General features: G+C 46.0%; 1 protein-coding gene across 3 annotated transcripts in view; it reads left to right on the forward strand.

The window, feature by feature from the left end:
- The window catches only part of LOC135238537 (metabotropic glutamate receptor 4-like), a 228,682-nt gene that overhangs the window by 48,250 nt on the left and 164,258 nt on the right, over positions 1–16,174 (forward strand). For all 3 annotated transcript variants that reach the window (XM_064306537.1, XM_064306540.1, XM_064306538.1), the window contains exon 2: positions 737–1,701. In XM_064306537.1, the coding sequence (XP_064162607.1) occupies positions 1,171–1,701 (531 nt within the window). In that variant the 5' untranslated portion in view covers positions 737–1,170. The remainder of the gene's footprint in view (positions 1–736; positions 1,702–16,174) is intronic.

A 16,174-nucleotide genomic window follows, 5' to 3' on the forward strand; every position in this document is an offset into this window, starting at 1 on the left:
GTTTCCAACTGTATACATGGATTGTATGTTAACGATGTGACTTCCTGATTCTCCACTTGTGTATATATGTGTATGAATTTTTCACCATTCAGTTAGCCATTAGGTATTCTTTCAGTTAATACAAATCAATGTAATGATGATGCTTACTGATACATGCCATTTCATGTTTTTGAATTTGTGGTCTGGTAAATTAAATGCAAAAACTACAAAGCACAATATTACGAATGGATTTTGATCTGGCACAAATGCAGCCTTTTAATTTCATGAACTGATGTGCGGCGTTTGGGAGCCAAGTTTTACCTGCGGTGACCTTGGGAGATCTTAGTTTTACTTGCGGTGGCCTTGGGAGATCTTAGTTTTACTCGCTGTTACCTTGGGAGATCTTAGTTTTACTTGCGGTGACCTTGGGAGATCTTAGTTTTACTTGCTGTTACCTTGGGAGATCTTGGCAGCCATTAAAGCACAAGATGAAGCAGCATTAACAAACACCTCCACCTCCTGCGCACAGGTGCAAAAAAAGCAAGAAAAATTCAAAAAGCGCAATAAAATAATCATCACAGCTGACATCTCTCATGTCTTCAGCTCTCTCTCTCTCTCCCCCCTCCCTTCCTTTCTCTGTCTCCTCGCTCTCTTTATCACTCTCTCCTCTCCTCTCCTCTCTCTTGCGCTCTCTATCTCTGTCTCTTTCCCTCTCCCTCTCTCTCACTCTCTCTCACTCTCTCTCTCTCTCTTTCAGGAGTTTACTTGTGTGAACCCCGGTGGCCCGATGTGCATCTCTGTCCTGGCGGAAGCAGAGATTAAAAACTCCTGACAGGGGCCAGAGAAGAGCGGGGGGAAAAAACAGCTCATCATCACTCACCTTTCTCCTTCCTAATGCTTCCTGAGCAGGCTCTCCACGGGCCTGCCAGACATTTTTATATGGCGGACGCTTGTGCAAATTTCTCGCGATTTGCTGGCGAGAACGGAGAGCAGTAGAAGACCCAAATCGGAACCTAATTCATATTTTCTCACAGCCATGGAGATGGAGTTTTTTTGGACTCTTCGTCCTAAAGGGTACTGAGATTAACCCTCTGGACTACTGTTATTCTAAATTATTCTTTTTTCTTTTTGTCCTGAAGGATTCAGGATTGATTTTTTTATTTGAAATTTTTGTTTTTTGGGACCGCCATCATGCGTCAGCCGCACTGCGTGCAGGAAGTGACACCGGCGCGGAGGGGAAGTCTGGGGTCGGCGCTGACCTTCCTCTGCTGCTTCCTGCTGGCGTCGGCGGCCCGGCCCAAGGGCCCCGGCCACAACTACCTGAACTCCATCCGCATCGACGGGGACATCTCGCTGGGCGGGCTGTTCCCCGTGCACGCGCGCGGCAGCGAGGGCAAGCCCTGCGGCGAGCTGAAGAAGGAGAAGGGCATCCACCGGCTGGAGGCCATGCTCTTCGCCCTGGACCGCATCAACAACGACCACGAGCTGCTGCCCAACATCACGCTGGGCGCCCGCATCCTGGACACCTGCTCGCGCGACACCCACGCCCTGGAGCAGTCGCTCACCTTCGTCCAGGCGCTCATCGAGCGCGACGGCTCTGACGTCAAGTGCCCCGGCGGCGGCCAGCCCGTGGTCAGCAAGCCCGAGCGGGTGGTGGGCGTCATCGGCGCCTCCGCCAGCTCCGTCTCCATCATGGTGGCCAACATCCTGCGGCTCTTCAAGGTACGCGCCCGCGCCCAGACCGCCAACTGCCTGGCTCTTACATACGCCTCCACCCACCCACGCCGCACACACACACACACATGCCACACGCCCACATGCGCACACGCACACACGACACACACACGCACTGTATACACACACATAGCACATGGACAATCACAACGCACATACCACGCAGCACACACACACACTCACGTACGCACACGCACACGCACACTCACCTGCACCTGCACACACACCTCCACACACACACACAGACACACCCCCCCGCACATGCACACACACACACACACACGGTTTTCTCCAACCAACTGTCCAGCCCTGCTTCCCTGTTTTTCTTATTTACTCTATGGCTGTGACCCAAATGGCTCACTCATTCACTCATTTCGCTATTCCCTATGTAGTGGATAACATGTAGTTCACTATATAGTGTGCTACTTTTTTTCTCCCTCAGGCAGATGGGACACACTTAAAAATGGCTGATACCAAAAGTAGTGCACTATATAGGGAGTAATTCTGGATGCAGCCTGTGTCTACACTCTCAGAGTAAAGGGTTCCAAAAGGCTCTTCTGTGTCTCCATAGGGGAACCCACACACACACACATACTGGCTCTTTGTCTGGCAAAATGGTTCAGTCTGGGAGCTTTTACACATTACACACCTATCATGAAGGGTTCCATGAAAAACTACAACAGGTTCTCCTATGAAGACAAGCAGAAGAACCCATTATTCTGGGATCTGGAGGTCATGGATGGTAACAAAAAGTTCTGGTGCAGTTTGCTATCTGGTACTGCTTACAGATGTTCGCTGATTTGTTATGAATTTGTGTGAAGCTTACAAACAGGTCTCATGTTTTGTAGTCGATTTTTTGTGATTATCATTCATTTCAATCAGATTTTCAGCTAGCTGGCTGGAATACATTTTCAGGAAGATTCTGGGAATAATTCTTAATTTAAGAATTTCAGTATTACTGCTGCTGGTAGCTCTGTGTTTAAACCAAGAGTGCCCAATTCAAATCTCGACCTAATCTTTACTTAAGAAGGTAATTAAGACACCTTTCTTCTGTAAAACAGGCACTGGCTGATATGATATCTAGAGCAGTTGTACAGTGAATCCATTATATTTATATTCTGGGCGAGAAGGCGGGTCCCTGAGTGAGAAGGCGGGGCCCTGGGTGAGAAGGTGGGGCCCTGAGTGAGAAGGTGTGGCCCTGGGTGAGATGGCGGGGCCCTGGGTGAGAAGGTGTGGCCCTGGGTGAGAAGGCGGGGCCCTGGGTGAGAAGGCGGGGCCCTGGGTGAGAAGGCGGGGCCCTGGGTGAGAAGGTGGGGCCCTGGGTGAGATGGCGGGGCCCTGGGTGAGAAGGCGGGGCCCTGGGTGAGAAGGTGGGGCCCTTGGGGAGGGACGGCTCGGGGTACACTGCCATTCCAAAGACCCCCCTACTGTTAAGCCCGTCACTCACATAGTCGGTGGTGGGGTGATAAAAGCAGTGAGGGTGTATCTGGGCTGACCTATACAAGCAAGGATGAGGTGACCGCCTGGGAATACAGCTGATAACAGTCCTCTTTCCCCCTGAATATCACATGCCCCGGGGGATTCTGGGAAACTGACACAGCCACTGCTCAAGAAGGCACAACAGAAGACTTTGGTCTTCCAGAAAGTGTGGATACGCACCGATTAATGACTGTTTATTTGAATTCTTTTAAAAAAAAAGAAAATACGGGATTATAAGTGATTATGTGTTTTGCTAAATGCAGAAATAAAAAAAAATGGTTTTAATGTGAACGTGCATTGATACGTTTTAAGTTTAATAGCAATTATTCACAGTGACTTACCGTGCTTGAGAAAATATATTGAAACGCCGATAGATTTCAAAAGTGATATGTAAGTGGAATCCAATACGGAATACCGGTTACTTATTTACCCGTGATAGTTTCATGTTTAATTTGAAATTGGTCCTGAGAGAAGCAAGTTGACTGACCGTCTTAATGCATATTTTATTGATTTTTGTCATTCGTTGGTAGTATGTCAAAAAATAATCCTCTGGTTCAAGTGTTTTTGCTGATCAGTATTTTACTATTTCCATGGTGTGTGGAGCCATAGAATTCAGGCCTGTGGTTGATAATGTTATATAGCAACATTCATTATGCAGTCTGTATCAAATGCGATGCAATTACTACTAAATCAAGACTATTTTGCTGCCTCCGCATTGCGGTGGAACGCTAAAACGGGCTGTTTTTATTCAAAATGGTGCTGATCATCATCTCTGGCCTGGCTTCACAGCCGTCTGTGGCCCACCGTTGTTACGGGAAACGGGGTACTGTCATGGCCGACATCGATGAGTTGCTTTTACTCTTTCTTTCTCTCACTCTTCAGAGAAAGGCGCGCGCTTTCCTTCTTTATGCTGTTAGCAGGTTTGTGCCTGGCTGTTGAGAGGCACCGCTGGTGAAACGCACTTGGGTTCTGGAGCGGTTCTGGTATTGGGGAGCAGTGGAGCGACTGACCGCCTCTCTCTCTCGCGTTGTGGTTTAGTGTTTCGTCGCGTACCGGGAACGATGCGCGCCGAACCAGCATCTCATTAGCCTCTTAGCCTCTTTGTGAATATTCATGTAATCTCTTCCTGTATTCCTGTAATCCCCTCACTCATCTGCGAGCGGGTATAATACCGTTCAGCATCAGCCGGTGGCCAGATCAAACGGAGAGAGAGAGAGAGAGAGGGAGAGAGAGAGAGAGAGAGAGAGGAGAGAGAGAGAGGAGAGAGAGAGAGAGGAGAGAGGAGAGAGAGAGGGAGAGGAGAGAGGAGAGAGGAGAGAGAGAGAGAAGGAGAGTGAGGAGAGGGAGAGAGGAGAGAGAGAGAGGGAGGAGAGGGAGAGAGGAGAGAGGGAGAGAGAGAGAGGAGAGGGAGAGAGAAAAAGAGAAAGAGGGAGAGAGAGAGAGAGAGAGAGGGAGAGAGAGAGAGAGAGGGAGAGAGAGGGAGAGAGAGAGAGAGAGAGAGAGGGAGAGCGAGCTCCGTCTCTGAGGTGTACGACTTTACCATCAGGCTCACGATGGCTCAGACAAGCAACGAGCCTCCTTACGCCTCATTTCCCTGAGTGGCTCTCGTCAACGTTGGAGTAAAACCGGGCCACGCTCAGCTTCGGAGACCGTCGAAGCGGCTGGGGTGACCCGCGATCTGAACGACGGACGGGGTCCCCCCAAATTCGCAGAGCCGCGACGAGATTCGCCGAAAACCCGACGGCGTCCTGCTGCTGATCATGGGCTCTGTTACGTCGCTCTGTATTAGCGACGCGCGGATCCCCCCCCCCCCCCCGTCGTTGGGGTTTAAAAGGTGGTGCGTCGCTGTAGTTGTGCTCAGTCTTGGCTTAATGACTTTCATGGCAAAGTTAGCGCCAGTTTTTCCCAGTCATGGCTCTCCAATTATTTAAAGGCCCGAGTGACGGTAATGCGATACTTTGCATCAATGTTTCACACCGCCGAGGCTGTTGTTCTTTTAATAGAAGCTGTCTGCGCTCTGAGTCAGTTTTAGGTCATGTTTTGGAAGAATTCAGAGAGGCTTAAAGGTTGTGCATGTTTTTTATTTTTTTATTTTCTTTTTTTGTTGAAACCACTCCCTCCCGCCTCTATTTCGACAGCCTGACTGAATATATTTCAGCGCTCATAACTGGACCCCCCACAGCTATGGATTCAGGAGAACACAGTCAGGCACGCGCTTTCCCCCGAAGCATCTGATGTTAAGTGCCTGTTCTTATCATATCAGAGCCCACACCTCGGGCTCCTGGGGGGGGGGCTGGAGGAGGCTGCTGCATGTGTAGCCAGCAGGGGGCGCTCTGGAGAACCATGTGTGTATGTGTGAGTGTTAGTATGTGTGTGTGTGTGCGTGTGTGTGCGTGCATGTGTGAACGCGCCTGTGTGTGTGCGTGCATGTGTGTGAGCGTGTGTGTGTGTGCATGTGTGTAAGCGTGCGTGTGTGTGCATGTGTGTGTGCCTGTGTGAGTGCGTGTGTGTGTGCGCTTATGAGTTTGTGTGTGTGTGTGTGCATGTGTGTAAGCGTGTGTGTGTGTGTGCATGTGTGTAAGCGTGCATGTGTGCGCTTATGAGTGCGTGCGTGTGTGTGTGAGCTTATGAGTGTGTGTGTGCGCTCATGAGTGTGTGTGTGTGTGTCTGATAGTGTTCTTGCATGAGTGTGTGTGCGTGTGTGTGTGTGTGTCTGATAGTGTTCTTGCATGAGTGTGTGTGCGTGTGTTTGTGTGTGTGTCTGATAGTGTTCTTGCATGAGTGTGTGTGCGTGTGTGTGTGTGTGTGTGTGTGTCTGATAGTGTTCTTGCCATGAGTGTGTCACGAAGGACCATTGATAGGAAGGTCCCGGCCCTCGTTCACTTCATAATGATTGAGCCTTGAAGAGACTGTTCACCTGCTGTAGTGTACTTCAGTGGAAGCACGTTTGGATTAGTCACACAGCGGATTAACCAGCTAAATAATAAATAAATAAATAAATAAATCTGACAACAGAAAAAAAAAAAAAAACAGAAAAAAAAGCGGGTTTTAATTTCCTCACATCCCTGTATACAGGATGCATTAAACAGCCAATGATAAACTAAGCTGTGTCACCCTGTGCATCTTGGGGACCGGAGCGATGTTTTGGTGAGGGATGATGGGTGATGTGCAGGTCGGCAGGAGATGCTCTGACTGGGTCAGGCCCAGCGATGGAGGCCTGGCGCTGTAGAGCTGGCGCATTCACACGGCCTCATCGGAGGACTGCATCGCCTCCGGCAGCCTGGTCAGAATTTATTGAGTTAATCTAATGGGCTGCCACACACAGAGAGTGGAGACTGTGTGCAGGGTAATACACTGCAGCAGTGCAGAAAACACCCACCCCCCCACCCCCAACCCTGTATTCACTCATATCCCCCCACACCCTTACCACACACCCCCCTTACTTCTACTTGCACCCCCCCCCCACCTTACTGCTACTTGCACATACCCCCACCCCTTACTTCTACTTGCACCCCCCCACCTTACTGCTACTTGCACATACCCCCAGCCCCCCACTGCTACTTGCACACGCACCCCCTCTTACTTCTACTTGCACCCCCCCATCTTACTGCTACTTGCACAAACCCCCCACCCCCGCCGAACACCCAACCCCAACCCTGTCTTTTGAGAAAACCAGCCACCCTCGTGTAGTTGCAGTCGGAAGGGGGGGGGGGGGGGAGACAGGGGGGCGGATAAAATGTCTCCTAAGCATTCTATCTCATGCAGAAATCTGCAGCGATTGACAGAATGAATTAATATTTTACATGGGGATTACATAAGGTTCCCTGGAGGGAGAGAGGGAGGGATGGAGAGAGGGAGAGAGGGATGGAGGTGGGGGGGGAGGGGGCAGGAGGTAGAGAAGAAGTTATACTTGGAAAAATGTAATCTTTAATACAGCACCTTCCCGAACTTTGGAGGGGGGATGTCTTGTAAGTCTTAGCCCTCATCTTGGTCACAGAATCGGGGCTGATTCCCTGTTGAAAGGTCTGATCCGGAGGGGCGGTGTGTGCTGATTGGATCACTCGCTGGCTCGACCCCCAGCTGAGGGCTCCTGTGGGGGTGAGCCCCGTAGCCTCGGATAAAAGAACCTCCGGTTCGGAGAGAGAAGAGGGGCGAGTCGGACTGGGTGTGCGGCAGAGAGGGAGTCGGAGTGGCAGATTTGTCTAACTTTTTTTTACAGTTATAAACATCGTTTTGTAGTTGTATCGGTTTTTATATCTAGCAGGTATTTATCTCCTTGAGCACAGAAGTACAGGGTGGGGGGGTGGGGGGTGGGGGGTGAGACAGAGTGTCCCCCAGTAGGAATAATGAGTCTGGATTTTAGAAAATTAAAAAAAAGCTCATCTTACACAAAACACTGATTTGCGCTGTTGCGCAAAAGGAAAGCCGTTCTTGTCTTAGATGTGGGAGTCATTTGTTCATTTGCAATCATGAGTCCCAGACAAGACGGAGTGCAATTTGTAAAAGCCTAATTTGTAGGGATTTGTCTGGGAGTAATTAGTTTTGGGTTCTTTTTTGTGTTATATTTGAGGATTAAATTTATGCATCATCATTTGTCTCACCTGGTCTTCCGTCTTTACCTGTAAAATCGTGCAGTTTGTACGGACAATAAATGATGTACCTGTGAACCCTCAGTAAACAGTGCATTATTATTGCTGGACACCTTTGTTCCCGAAAGGCATTTGACTGTTTGACTGCACCAAAACTGAAAACCAACGCTAAAGGTCACTGAATATGCCCTGCACTTATGTTTCCATTAAAATAACGGAAATATAAGCTATATCGTTAATGTCTGTAGTATAAGAAATGTTATGTGTGAAGCAACCAAAGCAATTCTTTTTTTTTTTTACTGTGGTTCTGCAGTGTCTCTGGGTATCACCTCGCTGGTGCAGCCATATGCTATAAATCTTTTAACAGACGCGATTCCTTAAAATAAAACTTTCTACTGATTCCACCCCCCCCCTCCCTGTGGCCCTGCGGCATGTCAGCTCTCCATGGTGGAACTCAGCACTTTGGAACTTTACGACTTGCTACTTTTTTTCCGCATCTCGATTTTAAGCTATATAGCGCGAACAACGTCTACTGGACCGCGTGCATTTGAACAAAAAAATAAAGAAGTGATTTTTTTATAGAAGAGCTGCTTTTGGTTGGCACGTCTACATGTTTAATGTAAGGCATATAAAATTTTAACATTAGGATAGTTGCAGTGGGTTACTTGGACTAATTGAATTGGCGTTCAGCAGACGCTCTTATATGAAACGGATTAGTCAGGTTATGTTTTATGTACGGTCCATTTAGGCAGCCAGATATTTTCCCTGAAGCGATTCAGGTCAAGTACCTTGATCTGATTTACAACTGCGGTTCCCCAGCTGGGAATTCCAGTCCATAATATAGTATTTAAAAGTCCAGGTCTACCCTTTAGGCAAATCTGCTCCACCCACACAAGCTCCTAAGTTCTACTTTCTCCAAGCCCCAGTGACATCAGGAGTAGATGCAAAAAAGCTTGCCTTAAAATGAGGCATCCTTAAATAACCTCTTTTTCAATTCTAATGTTTAAAACCATAATATCATTTTTATGGTTAGCCACATCTTTTCTTTGATGGGGTTACTTGGGGTTACATTGAAGAGGCTATATTGAATTACACTCTTGGGTGTTTTATCGATTGTCTCATGAGCTGTCCATTCAGACGAAGGGAATTAGCCAATGGTGCGTGGAAGGAACGGAAATGAGGTCATTTCCTGTTGTCTGCATAGCAGGCTTAAAAAAAAAAAAAAACGTTTTCATGAACGGGGTTCCCTCTTGACCTTGTTTAAATTTCCAGTTGTGTTGAGTTACCGGTTGAGTTAAATGTTAAGTTAAATTTTAAACCGGTTATCACGCTAGCAGGCTAACGACGGGTGGCTTCATTCAGTTTACGTGGCCACGCGAGTACTTTCCTGTTGTGTAGCTCGTCGAAGCGAACGTCCCTGTGCCTGTTACGGGCTGGCAGTGGAAAGCGGACGCGGATGAATTCGAGCACACGTCGCCTTAGCAGGCCGCACACCCTGTCGGCTGGCGTCTTAAGCGGGTCGCTGTCCAGGCCCCGGCAGGACATCGGGCGAGATTCGCCGACAGACATCTCCCTGAGCTGTTCCTTACTCTTTGTGTGATGGTTAAACAATCAGCTGGACCCCCCCTCCCCCCCCCAAGCCTCTCTATGATTGAATAGCCCTCTCAGACGCACGCTTTGTACAGTCTTACTCTCCTCTTGGTGTAGCAGTCTGCTGAATTATATGACAGCGTGTCGCTATATCTGTATTGATTTAATCAATCACAGCTGGACTGGAGCTGGAGAAGCTCTCCTGCCTGATATGAGAGCCTGAGTCGCTCTCTCTCTCTCTCTCTCTCTCTCTCTCTCTCTCTCTCTCTCTCTCCTCTCTCTCTCCCCCTCTCTCTCTCTCTCTCTCTCTCTCTCTCCCTCCCTCTCTCATCCCGACGTTTGAAGGTGATGGCAAACCACCCAATAAATCTGTTTACTTTATCAGATCAAATTGTCTCAATGGAGAAAGTCCAGGAAAAATGGCATTCAGGTGACATTTGAGCTTTTTTTCTTTCTTTCTTTTTTAAAATTTAAATGACTTTTTCCTTTCTTTGGGGGCGGGGATTGGGCGGTGGTGGTAGGGGCACGAATTGATTAGGGCAATCCAATGGCAACATGCACTGCGTTAAAACTGCTCAATCTAATTCAAAGAAGGCTGCTGTATCTATAGGGATATTTCATAAATTGATTTTGTGGCCAAGTATCACAATGGTGCTAGTGTCCATCAAGAGTGAGGCTGCAGGCATTGGCCTACATCCAATCAATATACAGTGTGTCCTTAACTTTGACTTGCTACTAAATGTAAATGTTTTTTTTTCTCTTCAGGATGAGCTTGACAAGTTCAGAAATCACAAAACTTGCTAAAACAAAACGGTTGCATTTGTTTTTTCAGTTCATTTTTCAGTCGAAGTTAGTTGAGGACACGCGTTGATTGAATCAATGCAGAAAGTAGCCTGAGCGGTTTATATAAGGATAGTTCTTGTGCTCATTTTGACCCCTTCTAATCAGTTTTGTACATTTCAGTTTGCAGTACATGCAGCAGTACAAGATGAGCGCTCCTATTTATTGAACTTATCAGAACTGCTGTTAAGAATGGTGCTAAAAGCCTTTAGGACAAACAATAAATGAATGAACAAATAAATAAATAAATATGACTGTACACCAGAGGAAGGCAGTGGGAGTAATTAATGGATTTCTGACACGCATTTTCAGTGGGGAGTAAGACTGCTAACTGAGTAGATTTGAGTTTATTTTAGCAACATCCGAAGTGCCGCAAACTCATTATGATGAATGTTTCCTCCATTTGTTCCAAATAATGTCAAAAAAAAAACTGCATTATTTAAAGGGATAGTTAACTTTCTGTGGTTTTGAAAAATATTATTTCAGTTTTTTTAAATGTATTTCTGTTTTCTCAGACAGTTTTTATGAGTAATAAAGTATATTTTAAATATGTAAAAAAAAAGAAAAAAAGGTTTTATAATGACTGCCATTTTTGCTTTCAGTGCTTCGTGGTCTAAAGCAGGTCTTATCCAGAAAAGGCCAGTATGGGTGCAGACTTTCGTTCCAACCAAAGCAGTTACACACCTAGTTCTGCTCATCAACCGTCTTTAATAAGCAACTTGATTCGTAGAATCAGGGGTGTAACTGCTCGGTTGGAGAAAAAGCCTGCACCCACACCAACCCTTTCTGGATAAGACCGAGGACCCCTGGTTTAAAGCAAAAAAAAAAAAAAAAAAATGTAATAATAATAAAAATAGGACCAAATTTCTGCCACGACAAGAATCTTCCAGCACAGTTTACTCTGATGGTTCATAAATATGGGCCAGGTCTATCGTTGCTTCCATAATGAAATTTTAATACGCACCTTCTGTAAATTAGAAATCTGGTCCTTACTCTGTCCTATCTACTCTATCCACTCTATCTGATTTAATCTTCTGTTGTGTAGACAAGCTCCAAGAAGAACCAGGGACACTTAACTCTCAGATCACCACTAAAAAAAATAAAAAAAGGAAAAATAAGTTATTTCTGTTATTGTCGTCTACATCTAAGGATGCATCATAAATATGTACGGTGTTGTATGTCTAGAACTCTACTGGTAAAGCCCAAAGAAGCTTTGCCAAAGCATTCTAGAACCATCCAATACTATTTAGCTCACCGTGGAGATTCCGCCATTGGTTGTCTTGACAACTCTCTGACAAGAGTGGGGCTAGATTGCCAGGATGTGTCATGGACGTGCAGTGTCATAGATGTAGTAACGTACGCAGTGACGACCCACTGGAGACAAACCGTTCATAGACGATGGCACCTTACATCCGTTCATGTGGGATCTCATCCCTTTTTAAAGATGATGCTGAACTAATAAAACTTTGAACAGTTTGTCTCCAGTGGGTTGTCACTACATACAGGGATTTTAATGCTCTACACTTCTCTTCACTGAAGTTATTGCACGTAAACACGTTTTATTTTAAACACTGCAGCGGTGCGCAGCCGTCAGCTAACTGCCGTTTTGCCCACATCACAAAACCGAGTTGTGAACGGAGTTAAAAATCAACGTTTCGGCCGCAGCAGACACTGTTTTTATGGGGGCGGGCCTCGGACTCGATCCTTGGGCACATTTGGCTCCTTATTTCTGCTCTAACGTAATGGCAAAGTGTTTATTTGTGTTTGTGTTTAACCCTCAATTTGATCCCATTCGGTGTTTGACATCTCTTTAAAACCAGTTTACCTTTCACCCCCCGTATGACTCATCCTAATTTGGTGGGATTGAATGGTGAACGTGCGATAAACATAATGGCATGTTTTCTAAAGTCCTGTACCAACAAGGTGTTGCGTGGGGTCGTTTGACCTCAGGCCCTGTAGTGGTATAAAACAATAAAATATACAACCTTTTTCATTTTTTTATGTCAGATTTTTTTGTGGGTGATTCTGGTGGCATTTCCGCTTACAAGTTTCAAACATTCACTTAAAATGAGACGTTTCTCACAGTGTTTTAACATTTAGGGATGAAAGGCTAGTCGTTTGGGAGGCATTAAGAAGGCGACACACATACTGTCAAAATTCTTCTGTTACAATAATTTTGTGTCGGTTTACACTGTTTCGGTCAAACGGGCCCCAGACGTAAAAAGGATCGTAAAATTTCAGCGAAGTATAAGGGTTAAATTATCACCCAGCTGTGTCTTAAACCTTCAGACCAACATTACTATGGACAGTATGCAGCAGGTAGCTGGCTTACCGTCAATGACAGAGACGAGTCAGATCCCTGTGATTTAATGTGTTCCCAAAGATGGGCGCAGGTAATGTCTTTTCCTCTTCAAATTGGCCAACATCAGTATGAGATTTATATAGTGCGCTGTATATTTAACTGTATTAGTGAAACCTAAGGACAAAGTGGTTAGACTTAATGCCTCTTTTGTTTTGGATGACTTCCAAGATGTGGACGTCCGCTTTCAGATAAAATCATGCATTTTGAATAGAGTTTTTAAAAGAACCAATCAGTTCAACCGCTTTGTCCTTTGTTACACTGTGTACTACTTTCAAGTATAACAGTATATCATTCATACAGCAGTACGTGTCCTGATGTATAATAATTCAATTAAAGAAATGCTTGCCTTAATATGTTACTTGAAGTGAAGGACAATTAAGTAAACGGACCGAGTCACTTAGATTGATTATTTTCATGTACAATTAAATAAGTCATAAAGAAGTGAATCATTTTTCATAACTCCGTAGATATTGATTGATTTCCTCTTGTCTTTTTAGATGACTTCTGATTTCGTCCCCCCCCCCGTCGTCTGTGAAGTATATGGGGTACACTGAACCAAGCCAAATGACCAAATTGACCTCCACCTGAGTTTGGCAATAAATTTTACTCATGAATATGCTCACTGGAGAAGGGCACCCGCATGCCATTAACAAGTGTGCACTTTCCGGGCGTACTTCACTTCACTTCACTTCACTTTTCAAAGTCAAAGGGAAGGCCCTTTCGGCTTGGCCGGCCCCGTCCGGAAACGGCTCGCGCCCCAGGCTGTGCGGTTTCACGGTTGTGACGGTGGAGTGAAGCCTTCCCGCGAGGGTAACGGGGCTCTGACCATAACGAGCGCTCGACACAACCGCGCGCCGTTAGTTTTCGTTTGGATTATCCGCAGATGCCGAATGAGTCAGCGCTTCGTCCCGTGTGATTTAATCTTCTGTTGTGTAGATGAGCTCCAGGAAGAACCAGGGCCACTTAACTCTCAGATCAACACTAAAAAAACAAAAAACAAAACAAAAAAAAGGAAAAATAAGTTATTTCTGTTATCGTCTACATCAAGGGTCCATCATAAATATGGAACTCTACTGGTAACTCTAGAACTCTACTGGTAAAGCCCAAAGAAGCTTTGCCAAAGCATTCTGGAACTATCCAATACTATTTAGCTCACCGTGGAGATTCCGCCATTGGTTGTATTGACAACTCGCTGATAAGATGGGGCTAGATTGCCAGGATGTGTCATGGACGTGCAGTGTCATAGATGTAGTAACGTACGTAGTGACGACCCACTGGAGACAAACTGTCCCAAGACGATGGCGCCTGACATCAGTTCATGTGGCATCTCGTCCCTTTTTAAAGATGAGGCTGAACTAATAAGGATTAGATAGAACTGGAACACAGTGCAGGGGATTTTAATGCTTTACACTTCTCTTCGCTGAAGTTATTTAACATACAATACAATACTTCATTGTCCCTCAGGGGAAGTTTGTTTTCACAGCTTTGCTTTGCAGGCCTCACATAAATACATAGATACACACAGTAATACATGGATACTTACAGTGTATACATATAACACACCTGACATTCAGCGAGGCAGTTTGTTCACTGTCTTTATTGTCTCTTTGAAATGTATTTATTTATTTATTAACAATTTGGTGCCTAACGTGGGGCTGAGCATCTCCAATTCCCACCACTGTATTTGAATGGTCACTGGTCTGCAGCCACAGCTGCATTCATGCTGCAAATCCCACTGATGATTCGGGAGTGTGTAGACATCCGCAGTTCTCCTCCTGAACACGTGGTGTCGCTACGCCAGCTGCTTCTTTTCACACCGCAGACTACGGTTCGCATTGAGTGGAGTCGGAGGAAGACCTTTCGATGAACTCAGATCCCTTACCTATGGAATACTCAAATATCCTGGTCAATGCAGTTACCGATTGTATGTCACCCTATGGAGCTACCGGCTTCAGTCGTTACTGGCACGGTCCAGTGTGGATCTGAGTCTGTGAGGCTTATTAGATTACAGGCATTTAGCAGACACTCTTATCCAGAGCGACTTGCACAACTTATACGTAGCGTTTACATCGCATCCATTTATACGCAGGTTAAGTACCTTGCTCAAGGGTACAATGGCAGTGTCTACCCAGGAATCAAACCTGTGAACTTTGGGTTACAAGACCAGTTCCTTACCCATTATACCACTTTGCTGCTCATCTATGCACCACAATGTGATGCCCTAATGGAATGAGCCACCCATGTTAAAAATTGTTAACTTGGTAGTTTGTAACATTAGCTAGGTTCTGAACAGGAAATAAACAATACCCCCGAATAGTCATTGCAAAGCAAGTAGCCATGTTGGCATTGATGGTTTGTGTGTCTCCTACAGTCACAGTGACATGGGCATGCTCTTGGTGTATTGCTGGTCTTCTGCTTGAAATGCTGCTGTATTTATGTGAATCGAGCCATAATGCACAGACAGCTATACACAAGCTCCATGCATTAAACAGGAAGTTCAGCGTTGCTCGGTAAGTGCATCAGTGTATTCTTAGGTACAGAGTAAGCTGCCTGTGTCTACTGACGGCCAGAGGAATTGAACGAGTCTCTTGCTTCCTGAACAGTACTGACTATGAGAACAGCTTTGCCTGTGTCTGGGTCCATCAGCGTGAGCTTCCGCCGCCGCCGCTGCCCTAGAAAACACTTTACAATCAGCTTTTAGCCGGACGTGCAGGGGGGGCGGGGGGGCGGGGACGGGGGCTGGGGGGGAGTTGACTCCCGGAATGCATTACCTGTCTGCGTGCTGTTTTCGCAGCTAATCAATTAAACAGGCCTGGAATCCTGGCACCGGTTTTCCTCGGCAGAGCCAGGAAGATCAAGGTCTCCTTCCCAGCAGAGCCTTCCGAAGGCATCCATTCTGCAGGTCTGCACTCAGGCTGTAATACACCCCAATGATCGCAGATATGAAAGATAATACGCATATTGCATATTTATATATACATTTTTTATATGTATGTATAGATATATACATGTGTGTCCATGCACGTGTACGCACATGTGTAAGTGTGCATGCGTGTGTGTGAGTATGCGTTTGTGTGCATGTGTGTGTGTACATGTGCGCACACTGCTTGATTTGACATATTTATTCTGCAGACTAATAAAAATTCCAGTTTATCTTTATTCGACATAATGCAAACAGAAGCAGTTGATATGATGATTTACCAGCAGATTGGACAGATACCTGATTCTGATTGGTTGAGAGTTGTTGATTTTTTTTCCCGAATTCATCTCATCCCATCATGGAGTTTATTTTTCATAGACTGCACTGGCTGTGGTGCTTTATCCCTTGCGTAAATACTTACCCTTCCAGGTTTTAAATAGGCCGATGTATTAAATTTGAAGGCACGAGGACTTGCACACTGTCATGTGTAATTCCATGTCCCTTTGCCCACTGCTTATCTAAGATCGTTTGAGCAGACCTCTCAGGTAGGACTGGCTGGTTGCTCAAAGAGGGAAAGCTAAGCAAGTCTCTGTCCATTAGCTTCAAGATGTGCAAGTGTGTGTGCGCACCTGAGATTGTGAGACAGAGAATACGGTGTGTGTGTATGTGTGTTTGTGTGCA

Source organism: Anguilla rostrata, chromosome 13, assembly GCF_018555375.3.
Source record: "Anguilla rostrata isolate EN2019 chromosome 13, ASM1855537v3, whole genome shotgun sequence".
In the NCBI taxonomy this organism is placed as follows: domain Eukaryota; kingdom Metazoa; phylum Chordata; class Actinopteri; order Anguilliformes; family Anguillidae; genus Anguilla; species Anguilla rostrata.